General features: G+C 39.7%; 1 protein-coding gene across 5 annotated transcripts in view; it reads left to right on the forward strand.

Annotated features, from left to right (window-relative positions):
• The first annotated feature begins 497 nt into the window (after nucleotides 1–497).
• Nucleotides 498–13,765, forward strand: part of sowah (ankyrin repeat domain family member sosondowah) — a 198,692-nt gene continuing 185,424 nt past the window's right edge. For all 5 annotated transcript variants that reach the window (XM_073987400.1, XM_073987401.1, XM_073987398.1 and 2 more), the window contains exons 1-2: nucleotides 498–764; nucleotides 922–1,601. In XM_073987400.1, the coding sequence (XP_073843501.1) occupies nucleotides 638–764; nucleotides 922–1,601 (807 nt within the window). In that variant the 5' untranslated portion in view covers nucleotides 498–637. The remainder of the gene's footprint in view (nucleotides 765–921; nucleotides 1,602–13,765) is intronic.

Consider the following 13,765-nt stretch of genomic DNA (forward strand, 5'->3'; position numbering starts at 1 on the left):
ATATTTCAAATAAATCCTCATAAGAAGGTTAACCCTGCAAAAAGCTTTAATATAAACAGGCAATTACATTTAACCGGATTAACCCAGTGGGTTTGGGTTTCAAATGTCAATTCCATAGCGCAAACGTCAAATAAATCCTCATGAAGTGGGTTAACCCGGCAAAAAACTCTATTGTAACCGTACTATAATATTACGTTGACGTAATTTTTCGTGTTAATTTAATTCATATCTCGCTATTCTAATTTAACTTTATTAATTTTAATTAAATTAAAATTTTTAATTAAATCGTATAAAAACACTGTTCGTATTTCAATCCAACACATAAACACGAATATACGACAATCGCTATTTGAACGCTTACAAATTTGGTTGCCCATCCACACACAGTTTGCACTTGTCTGGCTCTATGAAATTTATTTATTTACATTCGTCGGCTCTCACTAAATACGACTTGCCTCTCTATCAATATTGTTTTTCTCTCACGTCTCTCAAGAGATTTTGACATTTCAACTCAGCTGTTTGGTTTGTTTAGTTTTTCGTGTTGTTGCTTCAAGTGATTTTTGTACATTTCGTTGAATTTGTGTTTTTGTGGACTTTTTTGTGTATTTTTAAAGAAAAGTAAAAGTGAAAACTAAAAATGGAGGGACCAAAAGAATTGTCTTTAAGTGAAATTCGCAAATATATGCTGGAAAATGGCTGTAAAGTTACCAACCATGCCTTGGTCAAGCATTTCAAACGTTTCCTAACACATCCGGACACACAAAGTATGCGTCATGCGTAGAAGGACGGGACATTTGTTGTTATTATTTTGTTTATCAAAACAATAACAAAAATGTCAAATTTCGTCATAGACTTGTTGCATTCAATGTCGTCTGGAATGACCCAAAAATGTTTTTATTTTCTTTTTTCCATCATTTCCAGTTGAGGCCCGCAAAGAATTCAAAACCTATGTGAATATTTTGGCCACCATAAAGAATGAAAACAATCAAAAATATCTGATACTACGCAAGAAGTATCTTAACGAATGTCCCTCGGAAGATGTTGTCCAAAGAGCAATTTCCCAAGCCGGTGGCAATGATTCAGTGCCTAGTAGTCCTGGTGGTTTGTCTGTAACCACTGAAGATGCTACTGCATCGCCATTTCGTAAACCTCCACCTTATATACCACCACCAGAAGTTAATGCTCCCATTGCAATGTATGAAGGTACTCCATTGGCGCCAATGGCACCTATAGTTCCGGATGTAGAAGATTCCCAGGAGGACAATAATCAAACTCCAACTCTAGATCAAAAGGAGAACAATGAAAAATCTTCTAATGAAATGAACAGCCAGACAGCAGTAGATAAAAGTGTATCACGCTCCAATTCTGTTGATGAAACAGCCAATAAGGAAAATATTCCACGTTTCTCATTTTCGTCGGGTTCATCGGGAACTGATTCTACTGATGCTGGCGGTCCTGTAGCTAGCGACAAATCTACTGATCCAGATGTTGAAACTGAAAACCCAATTAGCGTCAAGGAGGCAACACGTAAATTTAATCGTATGGCCTCTGAAGAAGAGGCAAAAATCATATCACCGCCATCTAAAAAGAAACCAGAAAAGGTAAGTGTGAATGTTCTTTCGATACCTAGTTGGGGGAAGGATTACAGAACTATTTGTTATAAATGCAGACAATTTGAGGGCATTAAAAGTATTTATAAATTAAGATTTTTGTGGAATATCAATTTAATAAATAACCAACTAATGCAGAGGACAAAGAAAATAGCAAATGAAATATACATTTATATCAAACAAGATTTAATAAAACTCAGGATCCAAATTTTTAATTGCATTCCACACACCTACATACGTCAAATAAATATGATATTTTCATAAAACTCCAGTTTGTAGTGCCAGTGTACATTAGGATTTATTCTTACCATTTATGTTAGAATGGATTTGTTGCCTTACACTTGGTTCCACAGAATCAAGATCAAAAATATGATGCTATAGAAGAAAATCAATCACAGTTCACAAAGAGATTTTCATATCCTAAACTTATTGCGTATTCAGCAAGTCCTATGATATCATGGCGATGGATAACTAAGTTGATATGTTGTTGTGAAAATACTTATCACGGTGCGCCTGAACTAACATTAAATTGAAGGTGCTTACACCTGGGAAATTTTGCGGAGATACTACAATGTTCATAGATGAGAAAAATTAAAAAAAAATCGGCCGATGGATTTTTTAAAAAAATGGCGGTCAAGGTCACATTTTTAGGTACATGGAATCTGTTTAGGATCTGCAAATGATTTAGAACTTTTGGTGATCAAGCTCTTGTAAAAAGAATGGGTGAAGATGCTAAAAGCATGACAACCCAAGTCACTTGCACCCATTCTTGAATAGCATCTTTGACATCGAACATTTTGTTGGGATGTTAACTACCCTTGTGTTTGTATTGACCTCGAATTAGGACGACACCCTGCATTTGTTTATCTGTCCAGCTAACCCCACTCACCTGTCTAGTGATTCTTTATGGACGCAACCAGTCCAGGTTGCAGAATTTTTGAGTCTGGATACAGTGGAACCAGAACCAAATTACTGAAATTATACACGAAAGAACATATTTTCCTTGCTGCAACTACAAGAACCCTTGCTTTCTCAAGATGGCGGAAGTTCTTCTACCGTAATGAGATGGACATTTTTTCGAAGTAACCATTTTACGCTATAATTGTTTATTACATCAGCGGATTCATTTGTGTAATTAGAATCTCAGCCTTTAGATTAAAATACCACGCCAGAACTGTGTGCGGAATATTGTCATGATAACGAAAACGCGTTTTTAATGTCGATTCGGTCAGAAAAGTTCCCGCACCGAGAGCCCTTTCCATAATTTTTATACCCTCAGCATTTATGCTAACGAGCATATGCATAACGAGCAAAATGCGCCTCATAGAAATAATGGTTTTAGAGACCAAGTATTTTTGGACGAAATCCGTTTCAGACAGCAATGTCCGCCCGTCTGTCTGTCTGGCTGGCTGGAGCGCACGATAACTCTCGAACGGATTAACAGATTTGGTCAAATATTTGGCTTTCGTAATATTTCTTCCAAACTTAGTTTAAGTTCGAAGATGGGTCATATCGGTCCACTCACTCGGGTTCCTCCCCCACAAAAGTTCATATTTTTTGCAAGAATTATGCGCACGATACCTCTCGCAAGGACTAAAAGATTTGGTATATACTTTGCACATCGTAATATTTCTACCAGACAAAGATCAAGCTCGAATATGGGCAACTCCTTCCGGTCCCTCCCACAGAAAATTTCGGAAAAGTGCAGTTCAAGATCTCCTGTCGAATCGTTTTGATTTTTGTTGTTATCACTTGTATTCGCTGCCCCCATTACGACGGTACAATTTTTTTTTCAGGGGCAAGAAAATGAGAAAATGACCCGAAAGCTGTAAAAACCCACCCAGGCACCATGTGTAGTGGATGCAGGGCACCATAACTCTACAAATGATAAACCAATTCGATACAACATTTGCCAGTCTGACTGTTGAGCGGCCACCTTAGCGAGCGAGGGTGAGTGGTTGTTCGGCTGACGATCCACCATCCTTTTGGCTGTGGGCTGTGGACCCTCCGAAGACCTAACCCGCTTGACGCATGTCTGCTGCGCGGAGGTCTTTGGTTTGCCACTGGCCTGCCTAGAGGTTGAGGGACCGTCTGTCGTTCCAACCACCCGACCTCCTGCTTCTCCAACGCTTCTCACTCCTCCGTCTCCTGAGGGTGGGCAGGGCTTCTTGGGGTCCTTCGGCGCCTCAGAGTCCTGTATGCCAGAACTCTGCATCGTCGAGGCTCCCAAGCAGTCTCCACTCCTATTTACCACGGCAGCTGCGGGGGCAGTCGCCGACAGAACGGATGCACTAGATATCGCCTTGTGCATCTGCTTTGCCCGCGACTGTCCCTTTTTCCGCTCTGACATCGAAACGGGTGTTACCTTTGTGGGTAATGACCGCCGTGATGCCTTCGAGGTCTGCTGGTCTCCGCCGCAGTCATCGGCGGTGTCCGCAAGGAGCTCGAGCAGCCTGATGCTTCCGAATTTTGTGTTTTCTCTGGAACCACTACACTCTTGCCAGCCGTTGGGTTGGGGGGTGCAGTCGTTCCAGGAGTCGGAATCCGATCAACCAGAATGGGGATCTTCTCCATGTGAGGGTACTTGCGCTCAAGTCTCCTCGAAATTCGAAGCCTCACACCAATTAATGGGAGTTCATCTTGACTCACATCGTTTGGGGCTTTGTCTACGAATTTGTTGCAATATTTGGCAACTCTTTTATATTCGTGCCGGTCCTTCTTTTCCTTGGCCTTACTGCCCATGTTGGTTGAGGTCATTGTGGAGGGTGTCACCTCATCCAGTATGACTTCTTCCTCCATGGCGTCTTGCCTCGGAAGGGAAGGTCTATCGGTTTCGACCGATGGATTATCCCCCAGGGGAGTTGGACTCACTAAGGTGAGGTTAGAGATCCCCCTTGGACTGAAGAGAGCGCTTCCCGGGTTGTCGAGATAGGATGACTGTAACATCCATCTCTTCGTCGGACATATTAAGATTTTTGTGGAATATTAATTAAGATTTTTGTGGAATATCAATTTAATAAATAACCAACTAATGCAGAGGACAAAGAAAATAGCAAATGAAATATACATTTATATCAAACAGGATTTAATAAAACTCAGGATCCAAATTTTTAATTGCATTCCACACACCTACATACGTCAAATAAATATGATATTTTCATAAAACTCCAGTTTGTAGTGCCAGTGTACATTAGGATTTATTCTTACCATTTATGTTAGAATGGATTTGTTGCCTTACACTTGGTTCCACAGAATCAAGATCAAAAATATGATGCTATAGAAGAAAATCAATCACAGTTCACAAAGAGATTTTCATATCCTAAACTTATTGCGTATTCAGCAAGTCCTATGATATCATGGCGATGGATAACTAAGTTGATATGTTGTTGTGAAAATACTTATCACGGTGCGCCTGAACTAACATTAAATTGAAGGTGCTTACACCTGGGAAATTTTGCGGAGATACTACAATGTTCATAGATGAGAAAAATTAAAAAAAAATCGGCCGATGGATTTTTTAAAAAAATGGCGGTCAAGGTCACATTTTTAGGAACATGGAATCTGTTTAGGATCTGCAAATGATTTAGAACTTTTGGTGATCAAGCTCTTGTAAAAAGAATGGGTGAAGATGCTAAAAGCATGACAACCCAAGTCACTTGCACCCATTCTTGAATAGCATCTTTGACATCGAACATTTTGTTGGGATGTTAACTACCCTTGTGTTTGTATTGACCTCGAATTAGGACGACACCCTGCATTTGTTTATCTGTCCAGCTAACCCCACTCACCTGTCTAGTGATTCTTTATGGACGCAACCAGTCCAGGTTGCAGAATTTTTGAGTCTGGATACAGTGGAACCAGAACCAAATTACTGAAATTATACACGAAAGAACATATTTTCCTTGCTGCAACTACAAGAACCCTTGCTTTCTCAAGATGGCGGAAGTTCTTCTACCGTAATGAGATGGACATTTTTTCGAAGTAACCATTTTACGCTATAATTGTTTATTACATCAGCGGATTCATTTGTGTAATTAGAATCTCAGCCTTTAGATTAAAATACCACGCCAGAACTGTGTGCGGAATATTGTCATGATAACGAAAACGCGTTTTTAATGTCGATTCGGTCAGAAAAGTTCCCGCACCGAGAGCCCTTTCCATAATTTTTATACCCTCAGCATTTATGCTAACGAGCCTATGCATAACGAGCAAAATGCGCCTCATAGAAATAATGGTTTTAGAGACCAAGTATTTTTGGACGAAATCCGTTTCAGACAGCAATGTCCGCCCGTCTGTCTGTCTGGCTGGCTGGAGCGCACGATAACTCTCGAACGGATTAACAGATTTGGTCAAATATTTGGCTTTCGTAATATTTCTTCCAAACTTAGTTTAAGTTCGAAGATGGGTCATATCGGTCCACTCACTCGGGTTCCTCCCCCACAAAAGTTCATATTTTTTGCAAGAATTATGCGCACGATAACTCTCGAAAGGACTAAAAGATTTGGTATATACTTTGCACATCGTAATATTTCTACCAGACAAAGATCAAGCTCGAATATGGGCAACTCCTTCCGGTCCCTCCCACAGAAAATTTCGGAAAAGTGCAGTTCAAGATCTCCTGTCGAATCGTTTTGATTTTTGTTGTTATCACTTGTATTCGCTGCCCCCATTACGACGGTACAATTTTTTTTCAAGGGCAAGAAAATGAGAAAATGACCCGAAAGCTGTAAAAACCCACCCAGGCACCATGTGTAGTGGATGCAGGGCACCATAACTCTACAAATGATAAACCAATTCGATACAACATTTGCCAGTCTGACTGTTGAGCGGCCACCTTAGCGAGCGAGGGTGAGTGGTTGTTCGGCTGACGATCCACCATCCTTTTGGCTGTGGGCTGTGGACCCTCCGAAGACCTAACCCGCTTGACGCATGTCTGCTGCGCGGAGGTCTTTGGTTTGCCACTGGCCTGCCTAGAGGTTGAGGACCGTCTGTCGTTCCAACCACCCGACCTCCTGCTTCTCCAACGCTTCTCACTCCTCCGTCTCCTGAGGGTGGGCAGGGCTTCTTGGGGTCCTTCGGCGCCTCAGAGTCCTGTATGCCAGAACTCTGCATCGTCGAGGCTCCCAAGCAGTCTCCACTCCTATTTACCACGGCAGCTGCGGGGGCAGTCGCCGACAGAACGGATGCACTAGATATCGCCTTGTGCATCTGCTTTGCCCGCGACTGTCCCTTTTTCCGCTCTGACATCGAAACGGGTGTTACCTTTGTGGGTAATGACCGCCGTGATGCCTTCGAGGTCTGCTGGTCTCCGCCGCAGTCATCGGCGGTGTCCGCAAGGAGCTCGAGCAGCCTGATGCTTCCGAATTTTGTGTTTTCTCTGGAACCACTACACTCTTACCAGCCGTTGGGTTGGGGGGTGCAGTCGTTCCAGGAGTCGGAATCCGATCAACCAGAATGGGGATCTTCTCCATGTGAGGGTACTTGCGCTCAAGTCTCCTCGAAATTCGAAGCCTCACACCAATTAATGGGAGTTCATCTTGACTCACATCGTTTGGGGCTTTGTCTACGAATTTGTTGCAATATTTGGCAACTCTTTTATATTCGTGCCGGTCCTTCTTTTCCTTGGCCTTACTGCCCATGTTGGTTGAGGTCATTGTGGAGGGTGTCACCTCATCCAGTATGACTTCTTCCTCCATGGCGTCTTGCCTCGGAAGGGAAGGTCTATCGGTTTCGACCGATGGATTATCCCCCAGGGGAGTTGGACTCACTAAGGTGAGGTTAGAGATCCCCTTGGACTGAAGAGAGCGCTTCCCGGGTTGTCGAGATAGGATGACTGTAACATCCATCTCTTCGTCGGACATAAGGGATTCGTCTTCCCAGTTCCAGGGGTGGGGGCTCTCCTGACTCAATCTGTGGGTCTCTATCTGCCTCAGGAGATCGAGCAATTCCCTGCTCTGCGTGAGGATATCTTGACTAATCCTGTCCATTGTCGAGGTCGTCAGGGTCTCGTCCCCGCCCAGGGGTATTTGTGGTCGTTCCATAGTTGCACTTGGTGCGGCGTTCTCCATTGTCGTAGCTAGGGTCGATATCGAGGGTGAAGTTGTTTTTTTTTGTTGTGGGGTTTTTAGTTTATTTTTCGTATCTTCCATGAGAAAATATGTTTATTGGGCGAAATGAGGACAGCCATGGGATAGCCCTCCTTACCATGACTAGGGCACTAATTACTCGTGGAGGTGCCCAGGAATCCACGAGGCTCTGTTCAAATACAGTTTGAACCCTAACTGCAAACCGAAGAACACCGATGGGCACGAGGTTAGTTGACACCCCGGTGTTAGGTGATCTCTTTTGAGGTAGGAGATCGATACCTGGGATAACCTTTGGTCGTACGCAACCTTCTATTTTCCAGGTAGTACACTTGAAGTGCAGAGTATGCACTTGAAGTACACTGCTTAGTCAAGAAGGAATTTGCGAACTTAAGCCCCCACATCGCCTCAAGATTGTAATCCCCCGGTGGGGGGATATAACCCAAAATCTATAAAAAAAAACACCTACGTCCAGCATATATGTAGTGGCTGGTGCGCACGACACCTCTCGAACGGAATACTGAGTTGGTCCACACTTTGCATATCGCAATATTTCATTAAATATTAGATGAAATTCCAAGGTTGTGCTTATAGGTCCTCTCAATCCGGTACCTCCCCCGCAAAAGTTCGAAAATAGTCGCTTATATGGTACGAGCTATATCTCATAAACAGAGCAACTGACTTGTGGCCCATCGTAGTATTCCTTCCAGCTTTGCGACTGCACAATTTTTTTCGGACCCGAGTCCATGCTTCCTGAGAATATGACCTAAAAGCCTCAAGAAACACAGACGGTACTAACAAAAATGGCCAATCCGCAAGATTACTTACCAAACTTTGCATATCGTATTATTTCATCGAGCCATGTACTAGGTCGGAATATGGACTATGTATATCGGTCCAATCTTTCGGTTCTTAACTGCATTGGGAAAATGCAATTTGAGGACTCATATCGGATATATTTAAATTTTTTTGTAAGTCTTTACTTCCCGAGATAATGGCCCAAAAGCTAGTGTGCAAGATAACTCTCAAACTTTCTTCAATACATTGTAGTTTCTGAATCCGCATACCAGACCAGGTCTGATTCTTCGACAAGTAAAAATTTTATAATATTTTCAGACTGCAAAAATGACAAAATGTTTTGAGATCTCAATGAATCAGAAGTTTACTTACTAAAATGTTTGGTATATGCCAATAATTTGGTGTAGCTCAAATTATGATCATTTCATTTGAAATTTGAATTATTCAAATTGTAATTCGAATTATTCCATTTGTGATTTGAAATATTTCATTTGTAATTCGAATTATTTCATTTTTAATTCGAATCATTTTATTTGTAATTGGAGTGGTCAAAGTTAAGGGCTGTGTACCAAAGATCGATGGCACTATCGATTGACAGTTTTTTTGTATCGATATTATCGAAATATCAGTACTACAAACAGAGGAAATGGCACCTTAATTCAAGGAAATGCTTCAATGATCTTAGAAATATTACGATGTGCAAAGTGTGGACCAAATCGGTTTCTCTCTTCGAGGGTTACCATGCACATAATTTTTAGGAAAAATTTGAACATTTGTGGGGAGGTACCGGAAAGAGTGGACCGGTGTATCCATCTTCGAACATAATCTAAGTTTGGGCAAAATATTACGTAGACCAAATATTGGACCAAATATGTTAATCCGTTCGGGAGTTATCGTGCGCTCCAGGCAGACAGATGGCCGGACAGAGCTAAATCATCTCCAAATTGTCAGAAACGAATATCGTCCAAACATCCTCAGGGTCTAAGACCATTATTAGCTTAATGGCGGGGGTATCAAAACTAATTGAGCGCAAAACGACCCAAAGTTTAGTAACACCCATGCAATGAGTGAGCAGAAAAAACTCAAACGAAAATATGTACGTATTTGGGTTCACCGCCGCAGGCCGAACCATGGTTGTTCGTTCCTATATGCTTTCGGGTCATTCCAATAGACTGATTTCCTGTTAAATGCATCACATTTAGTAAGACATTTTGACCATATTTCTTTGTCTGTTTTTATATTGGCCTATGCTAACAAACATTCATACATACATATGTAAGTATTTGTATTTTTGGCTGATTTTATTTCCAAGTTCTTGTAAACTGTCACAAGATGTCACGTAACAATTTGAAGTTGTTTAGCTGTATTATTGCCACACATTTTCTTCATTTTTCAAACTGAGGGCATTATGGAGATGGCAAACGTAGGATAGTCGTCTGACGGCAGCGCTACCTCATACTAGGACAAAAAGACGGCCAGCAGTTTTCGCATTGGATAGATAATATTATCATTGTCATTATAGTGTTGTGGCATTTATTATTGTTGTTTCAATGTATTGTGGAAAGGGAGCGCAGTCTTTGGAGATAAATAGACCCTAACAACGTATTAGTATTAAATAAATCCATTTATTTTATTAGCAGACAATAAAATAAACGTTACAGAACACATCTTCATGTTTCCAACATTTTGAGAGAATAATAAACTCATGCATGTGAATTATATCCACTATCTAGTTGTTGTTGTTGTTGCTGTTTTGTTATTTTGTCATCTTTCATGACATATATAGATGTATGCTAGGGAATAAATTTTAAAAATTCCAACAAATCGGGAGATTTGTGTTTTTCTTTCAATATTATGGAGAAATAAAAAGTGAAGTGGGGATGGCCGAAGATTGAAATTTGGCAATTATAACAGTACGAAGTTCATTCAGGTGGCCGGAGGGATTTTTAAAAAAATCGCGGTCAAACTTCACATTTGTAGGGTTTTTAGGTTTTTAGGATTTTGCTTGAAAACGGAAGTCTTATCGAAATTGGATTAGAGAAAATGTAGCTGTGAAAATTCCCTACAAGGTTGTCATTTATGATTTTGTCCTAGGTTTTAAAAATTTTAAGATATAAAAGTTCAAATTGGGACATTGTACCAACTCCATCGCTTGCTTATAAAACAATGTCATGACTGCAATGTCCCAATTTATATTTATACTAGCAAAATGCCCGCCACTTCGTAAGCGGAAAAGGAATAACATACAAATAAACAATATTTAATATGGAGAACACTGAAAATTTTGATGTACTAATACTTATTTGAATTGATATTTAATTAAAACATTAGCCGCATAGATCTACCTTTTCAAATGAACTTACAATAGCGTTTAGAATAGACAACAAAGATAAAAACAATTTTGTTGAAAAGGTACGTTTGACTTTTTGATTTCAGTACATTATTTAGAACCTAGAAACAATAGTACATTATTCAGTACAATTTTTAAAATCCAGGACCTTAGCTCAAATGTTAAAGTTTTAGCTCTACTTGTTCACCCAATGTCAATAGTATTACATGTAGAAACCTTTCATACATTTAAAGGGGGATATAAATAATCATTCTGATCCAATCTCAACAGTTATCAAAGTTATCAAATTTCATTTATCGATTCACCCAGTACCAGTGCTTCAATATATAGTATTATTTAATACTTCTAGTACACTTATTGTACGACCACCTCTAACAATGAACCTGGCAAATCAATAATATATCAGAATTTCACCTCTATACCAAATTAAGTACCATTTATTAATTTTCGTACCCATAAGTACGAATTTCCAAAGCTACCTCAATGCTACACTCCATAAGTAATCTTAATTATAAATTTCAGGATTCCAGCTCCATCTGTACACCCAAATCCAAAATGTACCAAACTTAGTACCATTTAGTACTTTCCGTAACCATAAGTACGAATTTCCCAAACTACCTCAATCCTACACTCCATAAGTAATCATAATTCCAAATTTCAGGATTCCAGCTCTATCCGTATACCTAAATTTAATTGTACCATATTTAGTACCATTTAGTACTTTCCGAACTTCCAAGACTAAGTCAATCCTACAGTCCAACAGTAAACTTAATTCCAAATTTCAGGATCCCAGCTCTATTCGTTCCCCCAAATCCAAATTGTACCAAATTTAGTACTTTTCGTACCCATAAGTACGAATTTCAAAAAACTTCCTCAATCCTACACTCCAACAGTAACCTTAATTCGAAATTTCAGGATTCCAACTCTAACCGTTCACCCAAATATAAATTGTACCAAATTTAGTACGTTTAGTACTTTCCGTACCCATAAGTATGAATTTCCAAAACTACATCAATCCTACACTCCAACAGTAACCTTAATTCGAAATTTCAGGATTCCAACTCCAACCGTTCACCCAAATATAAATTGTACTAAATTTAGTACATTTTGTACTTTCCGTACCCACAAGTATGAATTTTCAAAACTACCTCAATCCTACACTCCATCAGTAACCTTAATTCGAAATTTCAGGATTCCAACTCTATCCGTTCAACTAAATTTAAATTGTACCAAATTTAGTACTTTCCGACCCATAAGTACAAATTTCCAAGACTAACTCAATCCTACACTCCAAAAGTAATTAAATTCCAAATTTCAGGATTCCAGCTCTATCCGTTCACCCAAATCCAAATTGTACCAAATTTAGTACATTTAGTACTTTCCGTACCAATAATTACGAATTTCCAAAACTTCCTCAATCCTACACTCCAACAGTAACCTTAATTCGAAATTTCAGGATTCCAACTATATCCGTTCACCCAAATTTAGTACCATTTAGTACTTTCCGTACCCATAAGTACGAATTTCCAAGACTAACTCAATCCTACCCTCCAAAAGTAATTAAATTCCAAATTTCAGGATTCCAGCTCTATCCGTTCACCCAAATCCAATTTGTACCAAATTTAGTACCGTTTACTACTTTACGTACCCATAGATAAGAATTTCCAAAACTACCTCAATCCTTCACTCCATCAGTAATATTAATTCCAAATTTCAGGTTTCCATGTCTATCTAAATCCAAATTATATCAAATTTGGTACCATTTAGTACTTTTCGTACACAAAAGTATGAATTTCCAAAACTACCCCCATATTTCAATCGTACACTTCAACGGTAATTTAAATTCCAAATTTCAGGTTTTTAGCTCTATCCGTTCACCCAAATCCAAATTGTACCAAATTTAGTACCATTTTGTATTACTCGTACACATAAGTACGAACTTCCAAAATCATTTCCTTATATCAACACCACTTCCCAACCTTGATTCCCATACCAAATATGAAGATTGTAACTATATCCGCTCAAAATATACAATTGGTTCCAAATTTAGTAACTTTTCGTACACTTATAGGTCGAATTTCCAAAAACCCTTTTGTACATCTTTCTAACTCTCCATCAGTTACCCTCATTCCAAATTTCAGAATCCCTCCGGCGATTTTGTTGTTGTTTGATTTTTCTCACCTATGAACATTGTAGTTTCGGAATCCACATAAACTTTCCAGGTGTAAGCACCTTTCCCTTATAGTTAATTCAGGCGCTCCGTGGGGTGCATTTTTTAACCACAATAATGAACTGATAAAGTTTTTTCGTCGATTTTGTCGTCTTTGGCCCCATAAAAAAAATAACTAAGGAAACAAAGATCACTCGGGTGGTACGCCGTAACTTTTTCCGATCGCTATAAAAATTCATATATAAGGTTCTCGGATCAACTGGAAAACATTTAGGGGGGTCGCCCTAATATGCTCCTTCATACGATCAAAATGTGCCTGCTTCATCGAAATAAAAATTTTAGACCCCAAGTATGTTTGAACGAATTCCGTTTTACACAATTTGGAGTAGATTTAGCCATGCCAGTCTGGCTGGCTGCAGCGCGCGATAACTCTCGAACGGATCAGCCAATTCAGCAGAGTTCGAAAATAAACAGTACACTAACATAGTGTACCGCTCCGAGAACAGTATCACTAAAATATTTTTAGCGTTAGTGTTCCGGAACACAAACACTAAAAAATATTTTAGTGATACTGATCCGGAGCACAACGATAAACGTAGTGTTCCACATTTTGGTACACTAAAAACGTTGGGTACCGCAGTCGGAACACTAAAAATCGTAGTGCTCCGCAGTCGGAGCACTAAAAATCGTAGTGCTCCGCAGTCGGAACACTAAAAATCGTAGTGCTCCGCAGTCGGAACACTAAAAATCGTAG

The sequence above is a fragment of the Musca autumnalis genome, unplaced genomic scaffold (assembly GCF_047663935.1).
Source record: "Musca autumnalis isolate F117 unplaced genomic scaffold, ASM4766393v1 scaffold_4, whole genome shotgun sequence".
NCBI classification, from domain to species: Eukaryota; Metazoa; Arthropoda; class Insecta; order Diptera; family Muscidae; genus Musca; species Musca autumnalis.